This window comes from Amblyomma americanum, chromosome 10, assembly GCF_052857255.1.
Source record: "Amblyomma americanum isolate KBUSLIRL-KWMA chromosome 10, ASM5285725v1, whole genome shotgun sequence".
In the NCBI taxonomy this organism is placed as follows: Eukaryota; Metazoa; Arthropoda; class Arachnida; order Ixodida; family Ixodidae; genus Amblyomma; species Amblyomma americanum.
This window is the reverse complement of record NC_135506.1, coordinates 27,632,021-27,647,346: the sequence shown is the minus strand read 5'-3', so window position 1 is coordinate 27,647,346 and position 15,326 is coordinate 27,632,021. Positions and strand designations below refer to the sequence as shown.

Here is a 15,326-nt window from a genome sequence, read left to right as displayed (position 1 = left end):
ATTTTCTTCTGGAAGCGCGTTGCAGCAATGAGGTCGAGATGAAACATTTTACGTCGATATCTACCCTCTGCCCATCGTCGTTGTGATTGCAGTGGCTGGAATATCATTGCAGTAAGCGTCCGCGTCCATTTATTGGGCATCGAAAATGATATCAAGGCGGCCATGATCTCCAAGGGCTCTTTGGGCCTTTGAGCGAGCCATGTCAGACTTGTGGCGGAAAAGAGTGTTGGGACATCTCACTTCGCCGCTTACTGGTACGGCGATTAGTTTAAGAGCTGTACGTTTATTCGAGGAGGTTATTGCCACCAAGCCACAGCAAGAGTTAATTATGCGGTGCTCCGAGATGTTAAAAAAGCGGTAGTGTTTTAACGCACCTAAACCAATTAGACGTGCAAAAGCATGTGTTTATTCTTCGCTTGGTTTTGGGGGAAAAGAAATGGCGCAGTATCTGTCTCCCACATCGGCGGACACCTGAACCGCGCCGTAAGGGAAGGAATAAAGGAGGGACTGTGAGAACAAAGGAAGAAAGAGGTGCCATAGTGGAGCGCTCCGGAATAGTTTCAACCACCTGGGGATCTCTAACGTGCTCTGAAATCGCACAGCACGCGGGCGCCTTTGCGTTTCGCCTCCATCGAAACGCGGCTGCAACGGCCGGTTTTGAACCCGGGTACTTCGGATCAGTAGCCGAGCGCCCTAACCAATGAGCCACCGCGGCGCGTGTGTGCTGATTTGCGGTCTCATGTTTCTTTGGTGTTTTGCTTTGTTTTCCTATTGCGTTCCGCTAACCACACCTCCTGGGCCTTCCAGACTCGCGGCGGTCTGCTAGTACACAGTGTGGACGACCTGACTCTCCCGTTCATCTCGGCCGAGCTGGAACGACGCCGGGACAAGCTCAAGTCCAAGCTGGTCTGGATGGGCGCCCAGCGACGCACCGGAATCGGGGCGGGAAAGCGCGGCTGGTTCTGGGTCAGCGGTAAGCAAAATTTCATTTCGATTCGGGATCATTTGCACAAAATAGACGCTCTACGAAGTCGGGAAGGGGTTGAAAAATCAGGACTTTGGCCGAGCTCATAAGGCCTAACAATGTGGCTACTGCTCGACAGCAGTGAACGGAAAACAGAAAATAAAAACACCAGAGGCGTTATACTGTGGAAATAAACCAATTTAGATTTTGAGGCACATGTACAGGGAGCAAGCACTTTAGCGCTGTTAGCAGCATTTCTTAAAAGATAGCAGTTGATGATCACATATGAAGTTCCAGTAGTAAAAGCAGATATGGTGCACGATTTTACACTATAAATAATAATAATAATAATAATAATAATAATAATAATAATAATAATAATAATAATAATAATAATAATAATAATAATAATAATAATAATAATAATAATAATTGGTTTTGGGAAAAGAAAATGGCGCAGTATCTTTCTCATATATCGTTGGACACCTGAACCGCGCCGTAAGGGAAGGAATAAAGGAGGGAGTGAAAGACGAAAGGAAGAAAGATGTGCCGTAGTGGAGGGCTCTGGAATATTTTCGACCACCTGGGGATGTTTAACGTGCTCTGACATCGCCCAGCACACGGGCGCCTTTTACGCTACCGCTGATACAGAAAATAATTCTTCAGATTTTTTTAAGGCTGACAAGTGTGCATTATATTTAGTTTGAATAATTAATGTGTTGTGCTGTAATGATATTTATTTATAACCGCTGCAAAATTTTTGCCAAGTTTACAATGCACAATTACGTGCTCAGAAGGGACCGTACTTTTGTTTCAAAAATCACGATATTTAGGCGTCTCCAAAACCTATGGCGCAGAACGTACTACTTGGAGACCTTCATTCATTATATGGTTTAGGAGACAAGCATGGTTAAATTTTAAAACGATTATGAAATTCTGAATAGTCTTGTTAAGAGTGTTGAGAAAGCCAGGTAGGCACTTCAATAAACAAAAATGACTAGGAAAGCGTTGGGAATGCTAACAAATCGCTTCAACTTTCTTACTTTTTACTAATACGCCCGCTACTGCGCAGGTGAGCCTGTGCGCGACTTCCTTTGGGCTGAGGACCAGCCAAACAACTACAACGGCCAGCAGAACTGCGTGGTCATCGACGGGGGCCGGAAGTGGCGTTGGAATGACGTCACCTGTGACCTCGATTACCTTCCCTGGATCTGCCAATACAGTAAGTGGCTTCTTTTAAACCTGTTCGTTGTTCCTGACAATGATGGCATATAGTCCAGCAGGTTTTGAAGCGACTTGTTTTGGAGGTTGCCTGAGTCGCGACGTTAAAGAGCTGTGTACTTCCACTGTTCCTTCTGTGCAGAATGCTAGTGTAAAGCTGCGCAGAACAAAAATCGTCTTGACTGCAAAAATGTACAGAAAAAAATTAGGTAAAGTGGCTCAGAAAAGGACTGCATGGTACCATTTTTTGGGGCTTTACTTTAAAAGCAAGCCAGCCTTTAGTATGACAATTCGTGCTCTACTTCTAACGAAGTCAAACAGGATGCACCCTCGTATTGTTCCGATTCTGCATGGTTTTCAAGCGTGACGTCACAAACCTGTCACTGCAGCAGAATTGTTTCACAGAAGATATCGAACATTGTTCGTATAATCATCAGCATTTTCGCGTGAAGCTTGTACCCTTGACGAGTTGCTCAAATATAAGCAGTGTTAATTTTGTCTCGTTGACGCAAACTTTGTGTGTGCCTTAAATGTGTCTTAAAATACTCCATCCAATATAAGGCTTCATCATACGAATACGCCGTTTCTGCTCACGCTCTGCGGCGTTAATAGCGTTAGCGTGAACAAGGGCACAAAATTTTGTTTTACTATTAGTTAAAGCAAAGGTGTGGTTATCCCACCTACATCTAGTCGGGTCCACCGAAATTTTCATAGACCATCGTACTGAGGTGCTAAGAGTTTTGTTTCCGATGGTCGACGTGCTGATGTCGGAGCTGTGACTTTTATTATATTTTTTTTTCAGAACGCTAGTGTGGCTGTTCTCTGCCCTTATTCGTTTTTTTTCTTTTTTACTGCTGGCTATATTGCCTCTAACTTAACCCTACTCCAACGTATTCTCCGTCCTGTCGTGTAGGTGTAAACATACCGTAGAATTCTGTAGAAAAGCATTTTTTGAGCAAGAAACCGTTTATGAACGCAATGTTTTTTTCATAGAATGTAAGGTTTCACTATAACAATCAATATGTCTGCAGATCACCCAAGGGCAGTCTTGTATTTTTTTCTATTCACGTTTGCTGTCATCCAAAGCGTTTCCAATCGGTTTTCTATGGCAGTCTAATGCATTTTTTACAAAGCAAAGTTCCACGTAATCCACATTTTGAGAAATTCACGGCTAAACATCTGCTGTGTCCAAATCGATTTCGGTTCTGCAAATTGATGGCACATTGAAAAATTAATACAGCAAATTATTGTGGTTTTGATCTGGGCAACACATAGCACGTTAAGATATATCTGCATACCAATGGTACATGGTTGATGAGCTTACTAAAATACAATAAGGTCTGAAGTTAGCCTAGTTCTGATTTTCTCTTTGAACTTCCCTTATCTATTCTTCCCTACGAACCACATGCACTTCAGTGTTCGAAACCAGAGAACAGATATTAGTTTATAAACTGCGCTCTTGTTTAGCCACCCATTCGCACCTTTTTTTCCGAAGTCCTTAAAGCCCTTGCAGCTTTCGTTTCGAACGTAGAACTGTGATTCGTTCTGCGAGTTCAAATGTTTCGAGAACGGAATTCGTTGCGGTTATCTACTGGCTCGCGAAACTTGCGCTTAGTAACAAAGCTGTAAAGCACCTGCGTTTCTATTTGCATTGCATAATGCTGGGGCTACGAGACCGAGATAACAAACAAAACACGATACGGTCCCCAATAGAAGCGAGGTGGTCATCTAGTTCCTTTTTGTTATTATTTGGAGGTCGTGTGTGTCCAAAGTAAACAAGATGCTTACGCCGTCCCCTCCCTACATCGCTAAATGAGATTCTGCTGACGGGGAAGGTTTTCTGTCTAGAAGTTTTTTCTTACATAAAAACTTTGCGGCAGAAGTTAGTTCCTAATGTTTGCTCTGCATGACCGTTGCAAAATGCTCCTAAAAAATGTACGCAAAATAAATAAAAAGAGATGCAGCGCCAATGTATTCAGCCTGCGGCACTGTTACTAAACCATCCTGTCCCAGTTCGTTTTCGCAATAAGAGTAATGATCGAACTTTTAGTTTCATGTCATTTTACGGCCACGCTCCATATCCACTCCCATTCTCGCAGGATTGTCACAGTAGGGGAGACTCCTGGTTAATTTCCGAGTTCGGTTAGCCAGGTTTCCACGTGGCTGTTTTCACATTAAGTCTGCGTCGAATGCGGTTGCTGCGGCGGATATTGAATCCGGGATGTTCTGTTTGATTTAGGAGAAAGTCAGTCATTGAAATGCCGCTGTAGCGGGTTCTGGCCAAATGAGAAACCCTCGAACAGCGTCCGAAAAAGTGCTTTTATGGGATGCATCACTGCTCTCTTAATGACAGACGGCACATCGAAGGGGCGTGAGAGTGGCCGGCGAGAGCTACCTGCTCCGTCAGACACTTCCTTTTTTACTCAGTTACTGTAGCACTCAGTTACTGTAGGTGACCAGGGCTAAAGTTTTCGTCATGAAGTTCGTTTGTCTTCACGTAGCAGCAAAGGGCAGAGCACGGCAGTTGACGTGAAGGACTTGTGTTTAATGGCAGATGGATTTGGTACCTGAATACGCCGTCTAAGTATCCTCAGAGTTTAAGAAAACGTATATAGGTTGCTGCTTTTGTTCTGATCTCTTGATACCGCGTGACATACAAATGTAAAAACGTCTCTCACAAGCACTCCCCTTTCATTATTTTTCACTTCGAGGAAACAGTCCATGCATTCCGGTAGACTGGAAAGAGCACAAATGCGTTGTGCAGCACCAAAAACTAGCTTCCAGTTTGAGTGTTACTTTGCGCGCGCGAATTTAAATTATGCTGTCGGATTTGTTCGGTTATCATTCGCCTCCACACAAATATAGCGTTCACTTTTATATGATTTCGACCTGTACGCGTGGACTTAAGGACGCAGGTGCTGCTTCGATCTGTATATCTGTATACGTGCGGACCAATGAATGCAAGTGTTGCAGGCGAAACGCAAAGGTGTTCGTGTGCTGTGCGATGTCAGTGCACGTTAACGATCCCCAGGTGGTCGAAATTATTGCGGAGCCCTCCACTACGGCGCCTCTTTCTTCCTTTCTTCTTTAACTACCTGCTTTATCTCTTCCTTTACGGCACGGCTCAGGTGTCCGCCGAGATGTGAGACAGATACCTGCGCCATTTCCTTTCGCCAAAAACCAATTTAAAATTTTTTCAATACAGACCGCTTGCACTGTTTCAATTTATGCCTGCCGATTACTAAACGTAGGTGTGACTTCGACTTTTATGTGGGGATTAAGTAAGGCAGGTGGGGCTGCTATCTTTACTTGTCGGTTTCGAAACATATGGGCACCTGAGTCCCTTTTACATTTCCGTGCTGTGCGTAGCGCTGCACGGAACTATGAAGAAGTAGCCTCGGTAGTGAGAGGCAGACGTACTACGCCTCCAATATTGGTTCACTGCCATAGCTGCATGAGGAATCTTCTGGCCAGGAAGCCTTTCTCTAGGAGATACACTATTTTGATGAGAAAAAAAAACGTGCTGCGCAAGGAAAGAGATGACAAAACAAAACGAGGTACAAAGCACAAACGCTCCTGGTTTTCTTTTTGTCGTGCCTTTCCTAGTGTAGCATGTTTTTTTCCATTAATGCGTACAACCAACTATCCCCCATTGCTGCCTAGATTGCATATAGTTTTTCCCTCTAGCGGACGCGAAGCGCGTGCTATACTTCTTTCGCAAGCAGCGCTGCTTGGGAACGGCTGGTTCCTAAGGAGTGGCGCCGCCGTATAGTATTTCAGGTTGCATTTGTTCTTCCAGTGGTCTCGCTGAATGTAGCCATAAAAAGAAATTCCTTGGGCTATTCTGAATTTTGCCTTCACATTTCACTAGGGAGCTGATGTCAAGCTTTCTTAGGCAAAAATTTTTAAACTCGGATATTTGTAAGACACTGTTATGGAAATATTGAAGGTAATTGTCCATTTTTCAGATATGCAGCAAAATCTTTCTTTTAAAGTGTTTCCAGCGATCGCATCGAACAGTTAAGACTGCCTTAGAAAACCAATGGGGAATGCTTTTTAAGATGGCAAAACTTGAATAGACCAAAAAAAAAAGACTTCCGTCCTTGATCTGCGGATATGTTAATTGTCACAGTGAAATCTTACTTCATATGAAAAAACTGCGTTCATAAACGGTTTCCCGCTCTAAAATTCTCTCGTACAGAATTGCTGGGTATGGGGCCCGCCGGTTTTGCTTCTTAAAAATAGCCAAAATAATTGTGAAGCCCATAGGATACTGCGAGCACATTTTTGTTTTGTTCAAATCGATGGCAACGTTATATTTTCAGAAGCGCCGTGCGCTTTTATACAAAAATATTGTATTGAGCAGACGTTTACCCTAAAGGGGAAAAAATTTAAGTTTGCACACCAGACGCTGGACGTCGTCAACCCCCCCCCCCCCCCCCCCCCCCCCCACCCCCCCCTCTTTGCGACAAGCCCTTCTTCAGAAAATATGTTAAACAGAGTTAAGAAAAGGGTATACCGTTCTTTTGTGCCACCAACACTGGAAAAGCATGCCTTGCTTCGTGAGAACTTCCTCATTATTTTTTTTTTCGTTGCGACACCATGGCGCGACACAATGGTGGACCACATATGGTAAGGCCTATAGTCACACTTGATTTCTGCCTCACTTGAAGGTCAACCGAAAACGCACGACGAAATCGGTTTTATACGTAGCGCAGTGAAGCTTTCGCTTCAAAAATGGTTTAAGGCAACGACAGCCGCACAGTCCGTCTAACTTCTCAGTGTACACTTCAAACGCAGTTCAAACCACAACTATACGACGCACTCGGAGAGCATAGCAACTGCGGCTTCGACGCGGAAACTAATAATGCAGGTGAAAAGATGAAAAGATAAAAAACAAATGGAGAAGCGAAATGCAACCCAAAGTGAACCTGCTAAGACAGATTTGCCGCGTAACAGTGCATGATCGCCTGTCAATGTTTTTTTTGTTTTATTCCTTCCTAGAGAAAGGAAATAATATAAGAATATTGAAAAGGACGAGACCAGGATGCGCGGCGTAGCGTGATTTAATTAACTATGTAACCCTTTTCAATCAAATTATACTCTACGGAGGTGCACCTTGGTTGCTGTTTCTTGATTGGTGGACTGATGTGGTTTCCCAGGCCACTTCGACTCTGAATATACAACTGCAGGGCGTTATTAAGCATTTCTTCTGAACGTAGTACGATTACAGAGAAAAAGAAACCCGAAAAAAATGCTCTGACACCATACTACCCGATCAGGAAAGCCAGACGCGGTGCTGAAGAAATAGGCTGATCTCGTGCACTTTCGGTCGATTTTTTGTATACGCTTTATGGTTAGTTCGCATTTCCACGAGATTTTCCACCTGTTTGAGATGTGGTTTATAGTATGAAAGAGTTTAGTAATTAGATGCCCCATGGGCCCGGAACGCATCGTCAGCCATAAAATTCGCCCTTTGGCTGGAGCACCATACCGGAGCATTCCCATTGGCTGGCGAAGAGTGGCGTTACCAGATCGCACATGACGTCACTAGACCGAATGTGATGTTATTTCCGGTAAAGGCATCAACAGCTACTGATGCTATTGTATTAGCAGTACACAGTGTAATTAAGTGTCCCTGAGAATTTTTTTCCGTGCACAGTCAGCGCTCTGCACTGGATGGGGGGGGGGGGGGAATGTTTCTCTGATGCCATAGGATCACGTGCTTGAATCTCAAGGTTTTGTCGCCAACACCCTCTTGCGTCAACATGCTGGGTTGCCAAGTGCTTAAGCCTAATTTTATTCTCCTGATGCATTACTTCCACCCGAATGTTTTCAGCTTTTAGGAAGGTTCATCACGTATGCAACATAGTTTTACGAATTTAAAATAATCATCGCACTTTGCGTAAAGCGCTCGCGTCACGCGCCTGTGTTTGCGAAAGGCTCTTAATTGTGAGGCAATGGTAACGCACAGGCTCATATTCAATGTGTTAACTTGCTCCGTTTTCAGAGATGTTCCAGGCGTGGCTTAGGAAATGTTGGAACATGCTTGCAACACGGTGTTACGCAGTCAGTAGCATGAGTGAACTTTCGAAGTTTCTCTGCTTTACAGCATTTTAAGAAATTTTCAATAAAGTCACAAAAGCGAAGTTATAAATCAAAACTGTTTCTGCATGAGTCAACAGGATGAAATATTTTTTTTTTACGCATGCAACGACCTTCGTCGCAGTTTGTCCAGACCTCGTCTAATGAGCGACCATTTTTTCGTCACTCACGCAGAAAAAAAAGCACAAAAGTGCTTTAAGCCACAGCTGAGAGCTCTGTCCTAATTACTCGCAGCGATGCCAGATGCAACACTCCATAATTGCAGCGGAGACTCATTAAGCTGGAGACACTCTTTCAAACGCGCAGACCCGTCTAACTGCGGCAGCCCGGACCGGCAGGAGAACTCTACCGCCACCGGAAAAGACTACCGGGTGGGGCAGGAAGTGTCGTACGAGTGTCCTACCGGAAGTCTGCTAGTCGGAAGTGTTTCCCGGAAGTGCGCAGCCTCCGGGTTCTGGACCGGCAGTGCACCGTCATGCAAGTGTAAGTATACGAGCAGCTAGCGACCTCGGCACCCTTGTGCTTTTGCGCCGAAGAATGGACTGGCCGTCACAGTATACCGCATTTTACTGACTAGAGCCCCTTCACTGTTTGCAGACAGCACGAGTCGACTTCGAATTCAAATCATTTCTCCTCTACACTGCTTCTCATCTCTGCTAATTGTGAACACCACTTAAAAGTTCTTTGACGTATAAGTAATGACCTACTGTATGAGCGCACGTAAATATTAAATTTCCATAATTGCTCCAGTCAAAGGTGCTAACCTGCGCTTTCTAACAACATACGCAAATTTTAAACAAGTGTCCTAATAAAATCATGTAAGTCTCATACTGTCACAATAAGCTTTCTTACAACATGAAATCGCGTATAATAGGCGCGTTTGGACTCTCATCACCGCTCAAGATGTGAATTATAAACCTCGTGAAGCCTTATAGTTGTAGCTGAAAAAATGTGGTAGTGTTCTTTTAATTCGGGCCGGAAACGACGATGACGTACGGCTTATCGGTGTAGCCTAGTGCGCCAATTATGCGGAATATATAATGCCGTACAGTGTGACTCGTTATGCAAGAAGAGTTAACAACATGCCGAGCGATTTAGTCGTCATGATAACAACGGGAATTCAGTGCTATGCGTTTTTTTCTGCTGACGCTAAATTTGCGCATGCAAGGAAGTGTGTAAACAGTCTCCGATAGGCCTAACAATGACACATGGGGAGGGGGGGGGGGGGGATAAAAGGAATGATGCTCTCTTTGAGAGAGCAGGAAACACAAATAGAATAAAATCTCGGAAGTTTGGCATCCACCGCGGTGACGAAGTGGCATCCATATTTTCAGAGCTGTGTACTTGCAAATGACCTCGTAAGGCACCGTCGCGGGACTTAATAATTATTTTATTTTCGCGAAAAATGAATGAAAAGAAATGGGTGCCTGATTATGGCTCTGGCTACTCTGCGTATTGAGGCGGACAAAAATGCAGCTCGACGTTTGCCTGCAAGCGGCAGGATGACAATATCTTTATTTCTTTTTCAGAGTCGAAACTAACAAAGATTTTCTGCAGCTGAGCTCTCCTAAATCTTTTCGCCTGTGCGTTAGTCACGCACACCTGTGAGGTTTCACATGAAGTGATAGGTATCATAAGAGGCCTCTCTCACAGCTGCCCCCTTCCCCGTTCGACACGCCCCAAGTGTCACTTGCAGTAATAAGGGACTTTCTCTATATCCGCCGCTGTGAACGATGGTGGCGCTAGTGAACACTCTGGAGGTTAGGCTACTCACAGAGCGAGTACACCTGAAAGTATAAGTTTGCACAGACGCAGCCATAGCCTTGTTGGTAGATCATCGTTCTGATGCCACCAGCAGCATGTGGTTCTTTCTTCATCCATTTTCTAATATCCTAGCTTCCAGGAAAATATCAATTACATTGCTGATTTCTAATCGATAACAACACAGCGAAATACAAAAACACTCCCGCTATGCTTTCGCAGAAACCGCTAGGAATGAATACCAAGTGCAGTAATGTTGCGGCCAAAAAGGATGGCCAGTCTGCCAGGACAGAGTGAGAAGCAGCGTGGCCTGATAAAAAAAATATATGGGGTAATATGCGGCTTTTAAATTGATAGAAGAACGTAGTTTACTTTAATAACGAAAATCGGCGAAAATTCGAAGAATTAGCGTTTCTGAAAGTATAGCGCCAGTAAAAAAAAAATACCATCCACAGCGTCTGGTACGTATGGCTCGTCATTTTTCTTTCTGCACTTTTAGAAACTGCACGTATGCCACGAACTTATTAAGATACGCTCTTGCTAAGCAGGTAAGAAAAACCAAAAGGACTAACCAGAGTAATATCTCTCAACTTCCGTAGGGAGCTCAAATCCCAGAGGAGTCGAAATTTCGCGCTTAACTTATCAAGGTGGCCTGATTAGCCCGGACTGCCGTGCTACACATTATCGCATAGCAAATCCGCTCACAGCTTTCCAATCGGCCGTCTCAAAGCTCGGTAATGGAATACGTTAATTCGAAGAAAGTGGAACTTCGCAGATACGTGCGTATGCCTTCTTTTTAAAGAATGTATTGCAGTCTCGTGCTATGAATAACACATATAATCACTTAGAACAGCACACATTATAGAAGAAAGCAGATGGAAAGATAAAAAAAATCGAAAAGGCAAACATAGAAATAGAAAAACCACTTCGGGGGAAAAAATAATGAGCAAAAGTATTAATGTCTAGCCGGAAGTCGACGCGATAACGACGTTACGAAGGCCTATCTTAGTCGGGCCTAATTAACTGGCGCGAAATGCGCAGATCCGCTCAGCGCGTATTTCAATTCACAAATAATTCATGCGCTGGATGTCCTCGCTCGAATAAACTTTCCCACAAAAAATATAGTGCGCGCCATAAGCCACAGGTGAAACATATAAGCACTAAGAAGGCACTTACGTATAAGCAACGTATAAGAAACGTATAAGAAGGCAATAAGGAAAGAGTCAGTTGAAAGTTACACGCAGAAAGTAAAATCGTCGCATTCAGGTCATAGGAGCCGGGCGCCGTATCTACTTAAACAGCGAGCTTTAGCTTTTTGTTCGGTGCCGGAGACCGTCTTTCGAAATCATGAACCGGCGCGGGAAGTCTCGTCCAAATATGATAACGAGGACGAGCAGGGGGCGAGTCGAAGTACGGGACGCATATGTTGGAATAATTATTTTTCTCAGAAATTAACACTTATCTTCAGCTCCAGCCACACTTTTTTTCCGCTGGGGATTCCCCGCGGAATACACACTTAGGCCGTGGCTCTCAACGTTGTGAAGGCGGAGTCCACTTTTAACTGAAGTCGCATGGGTGCACTAAAAGAGAAAAAGTTTTCCTTTAGTATCTTTCGGAAGCTTCCATTTTATGTGCATCTGACCAACGCGTTGAAGAAGGCTTTAATATCTCGTTTACGTTATTTTTCTAATTTTCTTTTTGCTTTAACCATTGTGGATATGAACACATCGTTTTTCTATGGCTCTATGCCAGGTTAGCTGCACGCTGTCAGCTTACGTCCCAAAAAAGTCCGAAGCATATAACGGTTTCTCTGACACACACCGTTTTGCAGCCGTATAAAGCAGCAGAAATTTCCCAACGCAGGTTAGTTTGCAGAAGTAAAAACTTGCTACGCTTGCTAAGCGTCTGAGGCTCGTCCATGGCAGCTCCGCTACAGGCTCGCGACAGCTTTTCTATACATACCCACACGACCACGAGCATATGACGTGGTATCACATGGTCTTACGACACCCCCCATCGGATGTCATCACGTGGCTTCACGTCACCCCATCGGATGTTCTTAAGGTCAAAGGTCAACCCGAAGGTCACCCAGTGTCAAAGGTCAACTAAATGTCATGGGTTCGACACCATAGATGCACCACATATGGTCATACACGGCTAACGTGGTTGGGCTGAAGGTCGTTCAAGGTAATTGTGCTGCCTACCCGAGGACTGCTTTACCCAGCGTTGTGAAGCTTGTCGCTTAAAAAAATTCGTGGGACACTTAAGCTCTGCATTTAAGGGTATGACGCGACAGCGTTAATGGTTCCCGTCATTGGTTCTTCTTACCCCCACCGACAAAGACATTGTTTCCTCTTTCCCATAACCACAATACAGGCATATACAGAAACCCGCCACTTTAAGCGAGCCGCATAAAAGTGCCGGCTTGTCAGGCGCTAGGCTGTCTTACTCTTCAGTTGAAACCCGGTGTGAAGGAAGGCATACAAGGGCAACGCTCGTCCTTGTGTGCCTTCCTTCGTCCCAGTTGTTTCAACTCGCCCTGTTTCTACTCAAGGGAGTACTAACTCAATAAAGAATAAAAGGGAGTACTAACTCATCCAAGCTTACGTTTTACCAGAATTTTCTTTTCGGCGATAATAATTTACTTTATTTATTTATACCAGGTGTTTCAAGGAAGACCTTAAGGAGTCCTCAAATAATAGGTTTTTGAGGTAAAAATATGGGCTTTTCAGCACAATATTACCAGCGTTGGCGGACACCAGAAAACCGGTGAATCGTTTTATGCAGTAGGTTGTTTAACTAATTTTTAATAATGAACTTTTTAACTATGAGTTAGGCGCCTACTTGCAGTTAAGATTTGTAGCCGGTCGTTAGTAATAGCCATATCAGTACTTAGAATTCAGAAAACGCGATATCCTTTGGCGCTATGGCTCGACAAAATTTGCCTTTTTTGTCAAGTTACATGCACTAGAAAGGTTGCTCTGCGTGCATGCTTTTCGAAAGCTCATGTACTTTGGCACCATGTAGCCAAATTTTGTCGAGCCACTGCGCGGAGGATAATTGCGTTTTTTTTTTAATTTTAAATCCTGATATGGCTTTTACTAACAACCGGCCAGCAATCATTAACTGCAAGTAGGCACCTAACTGAAATAGTTCAAAAGTTAATCAGTAGTTAGCCAGCTTACTCCTTAAAACGATTCATCAGTTTTCTGGTGTCCGCCAACACAGATAATACTACGCCGCAAAAGCCATGTTTTTTGACCAAAAGCCTATATTTAAAAATTACTTAGTCGTCTCTGAAACACCTGATATGTGCTAATGACGTTAGTCATGTTGAGACCTTCTAATTACTAGTTGTCTTATGTTTTAATCCGTTTAAAATCTGCCGCTCCAAGTGTGACGCAGCCACCTTTCCACCAATGCAGTTTTCATTCAGGCCATTGACCCCGACGACGACAACGACGCCACATTCTTGCCCAATGGGGGCCTTATAATGTCGCGTAAAGTATATAACCCCCCCCCCCCCCCCCCGCGAACAGCATAGAAGCAAACTTATTTGGCGGTATATTTTTCACAAACGCTGTGCAGTTTCCGCGAGCGTAACTCCGTTAAGTTCTGCTGTTCCAGTAGACTCATAAAAGCGGGTTCGTTAGTTAAAACCTAAGCAATCACAGACACACCCTCAATATTCACAACCTTGTTTGTTTTCAAGAGCGTTGTCCATTCTTGAGTGGCGTCGGCAAAAATGGCGTCAGTTAACGATCCCAGACATAGTTTCACGAAGAAATTCTAAGCCATAGTCGGGTTTGCACAACGTTGACCAAAACAAAGAGCTATTCATCAATGTTTCGCATTGACGAAGTTCTGAGCTCGCGGAGCAATACAACAGCAGCGGGTGATAAAATTCGTTAAGCAACGAACACCGACGCAGGGACAAGACCTTATGCATGACACGGCGTGAGTTCTGCCCTAATGATGATGCTTGGGTGTGATGATGACCCTTGGGTGTGCGGTTTTTTCGCAACGATTGCTTGTTATTAATATAACATCTCCAATTTCGTAAAATTTAGAGCAGTATATCCCGGGTTATACAGGATGTTTCGCCTAAAACTACACAATTTTAAAAGAACGGATTTTTGAGCTAGAAGAGCGCTTTTTTCGGCATAGCATTGTCAGTGGTGTAGTACATCATAATGCAGTTAAGACATGCTAACTAGCGGGATGGTTAACTAATGTTAAGTAAAAAGCTTTTTAACTGTTGCTTTTACCACGCTTAATTTATCAGAGGCACGTAGCGCACCGTAAGTAATATCCATATCTTTTTTACAAATTCGAAAACGCGGCTACCATTGTCTCTGTTGCACAACAAATTTTGGCTAATTCGACTAGTTGCGTGCACTGTAGAGATCTTGATTTGCCTGAAAAATTCTCAAAATCACCCGTATTTTGGCGCGATGTAGCCGAAATTGTTTGGGCCACAGCGCCGAGGGTAACCGCGTGTTATAAAGATGACACCAGTATTACTTAGGGGTGGGCTACACGCCTCTCATAATTTAGGAGCCCACCATTAATAGTTAGAAAGTCAACCATTCAATATTAGTTAACCAACCTGCTAGTTTGCACGTCTTCGCTGCGTTCTGATGAACTGCACCGCTAACAATGCTGTGCCGATCAAAGCGCTCTTCTAACTCAAGGCCTATTTTTTAAAAAAATTGTGAAGCCAAAGGAGAAACACCCTGTACGGGAGGCCCTAGCACTATATCAGCCGGTATACTGTAGCTGTGTCCGCTGTCTCCCTATGTTTTTCAGATATGGACTGCGGCACCCCGGATCCCGTAGACAACGGCCGAGTGGTGTTGCTGCATGGGCGGACGACGTACAACGCCACGGTGGAGTACGTATGCGACACCAACTACACACTCGTCGGGCATCCCAGACGCCTTTGCGGCACGGAGGGCCGATGGAACGGAACAAAGCCATCCTGCCTGCGTGAGTTGCAAATAGTTTCATTTGGTTACACAGAGGTCGTCCTGGGAGAGCGTGATACAACTACCGTAAAAGCGAGCTGCCTTAAAGCTTTCCGTGCGTATCGAAGCGGCGGCCTAGCGTGAAGAGCAAGCATTTTTGGTGCACAAGTAGTGCAGCACTTCAGTGGCCTCGTTCCGAGGCCACAGCTCAGCCCGAGACAGAAGCCCGAAGCCCGATCCTGGCCAAAGCCGGTGACTTCAGGCCCGGTCCCGACCTGGGCCCGCGAAAATTATCATTCAAATGAGCC

At 44.4% G+C, this 15,326-nt stretch overlaps 1 protein-coding gene across 1 annotated transcript in view; it reads left to right on the top strand.

Moving 5' to 3' along the window:
• LOC144108095 (P-selectin-like) overlaps positions 1–15,326 on the top strand; it is a 259,479-nt gene that overhangs the window by 194,529 nt on the left and 49,624 nt on the right. The window contains exons 8-11 of the mRNA XM_077641376.1: positions 808–973; positions 2,037–2,186; positions 8,597–8,773; positions 14,861–15,040. Of these exons, the coding sequence (XP_077497502.1) occupies positions 808–973; positions 2,037–2,186; positions 8,597–8,773; positions 14,861–15,040 (673 nt within the window). The remainder of the gene's footprint in view (positions 1–807; positions 974–2,036; positions 2,187–8,596; positions 8,774–14,860; positions 15,041–15,326) is intronic.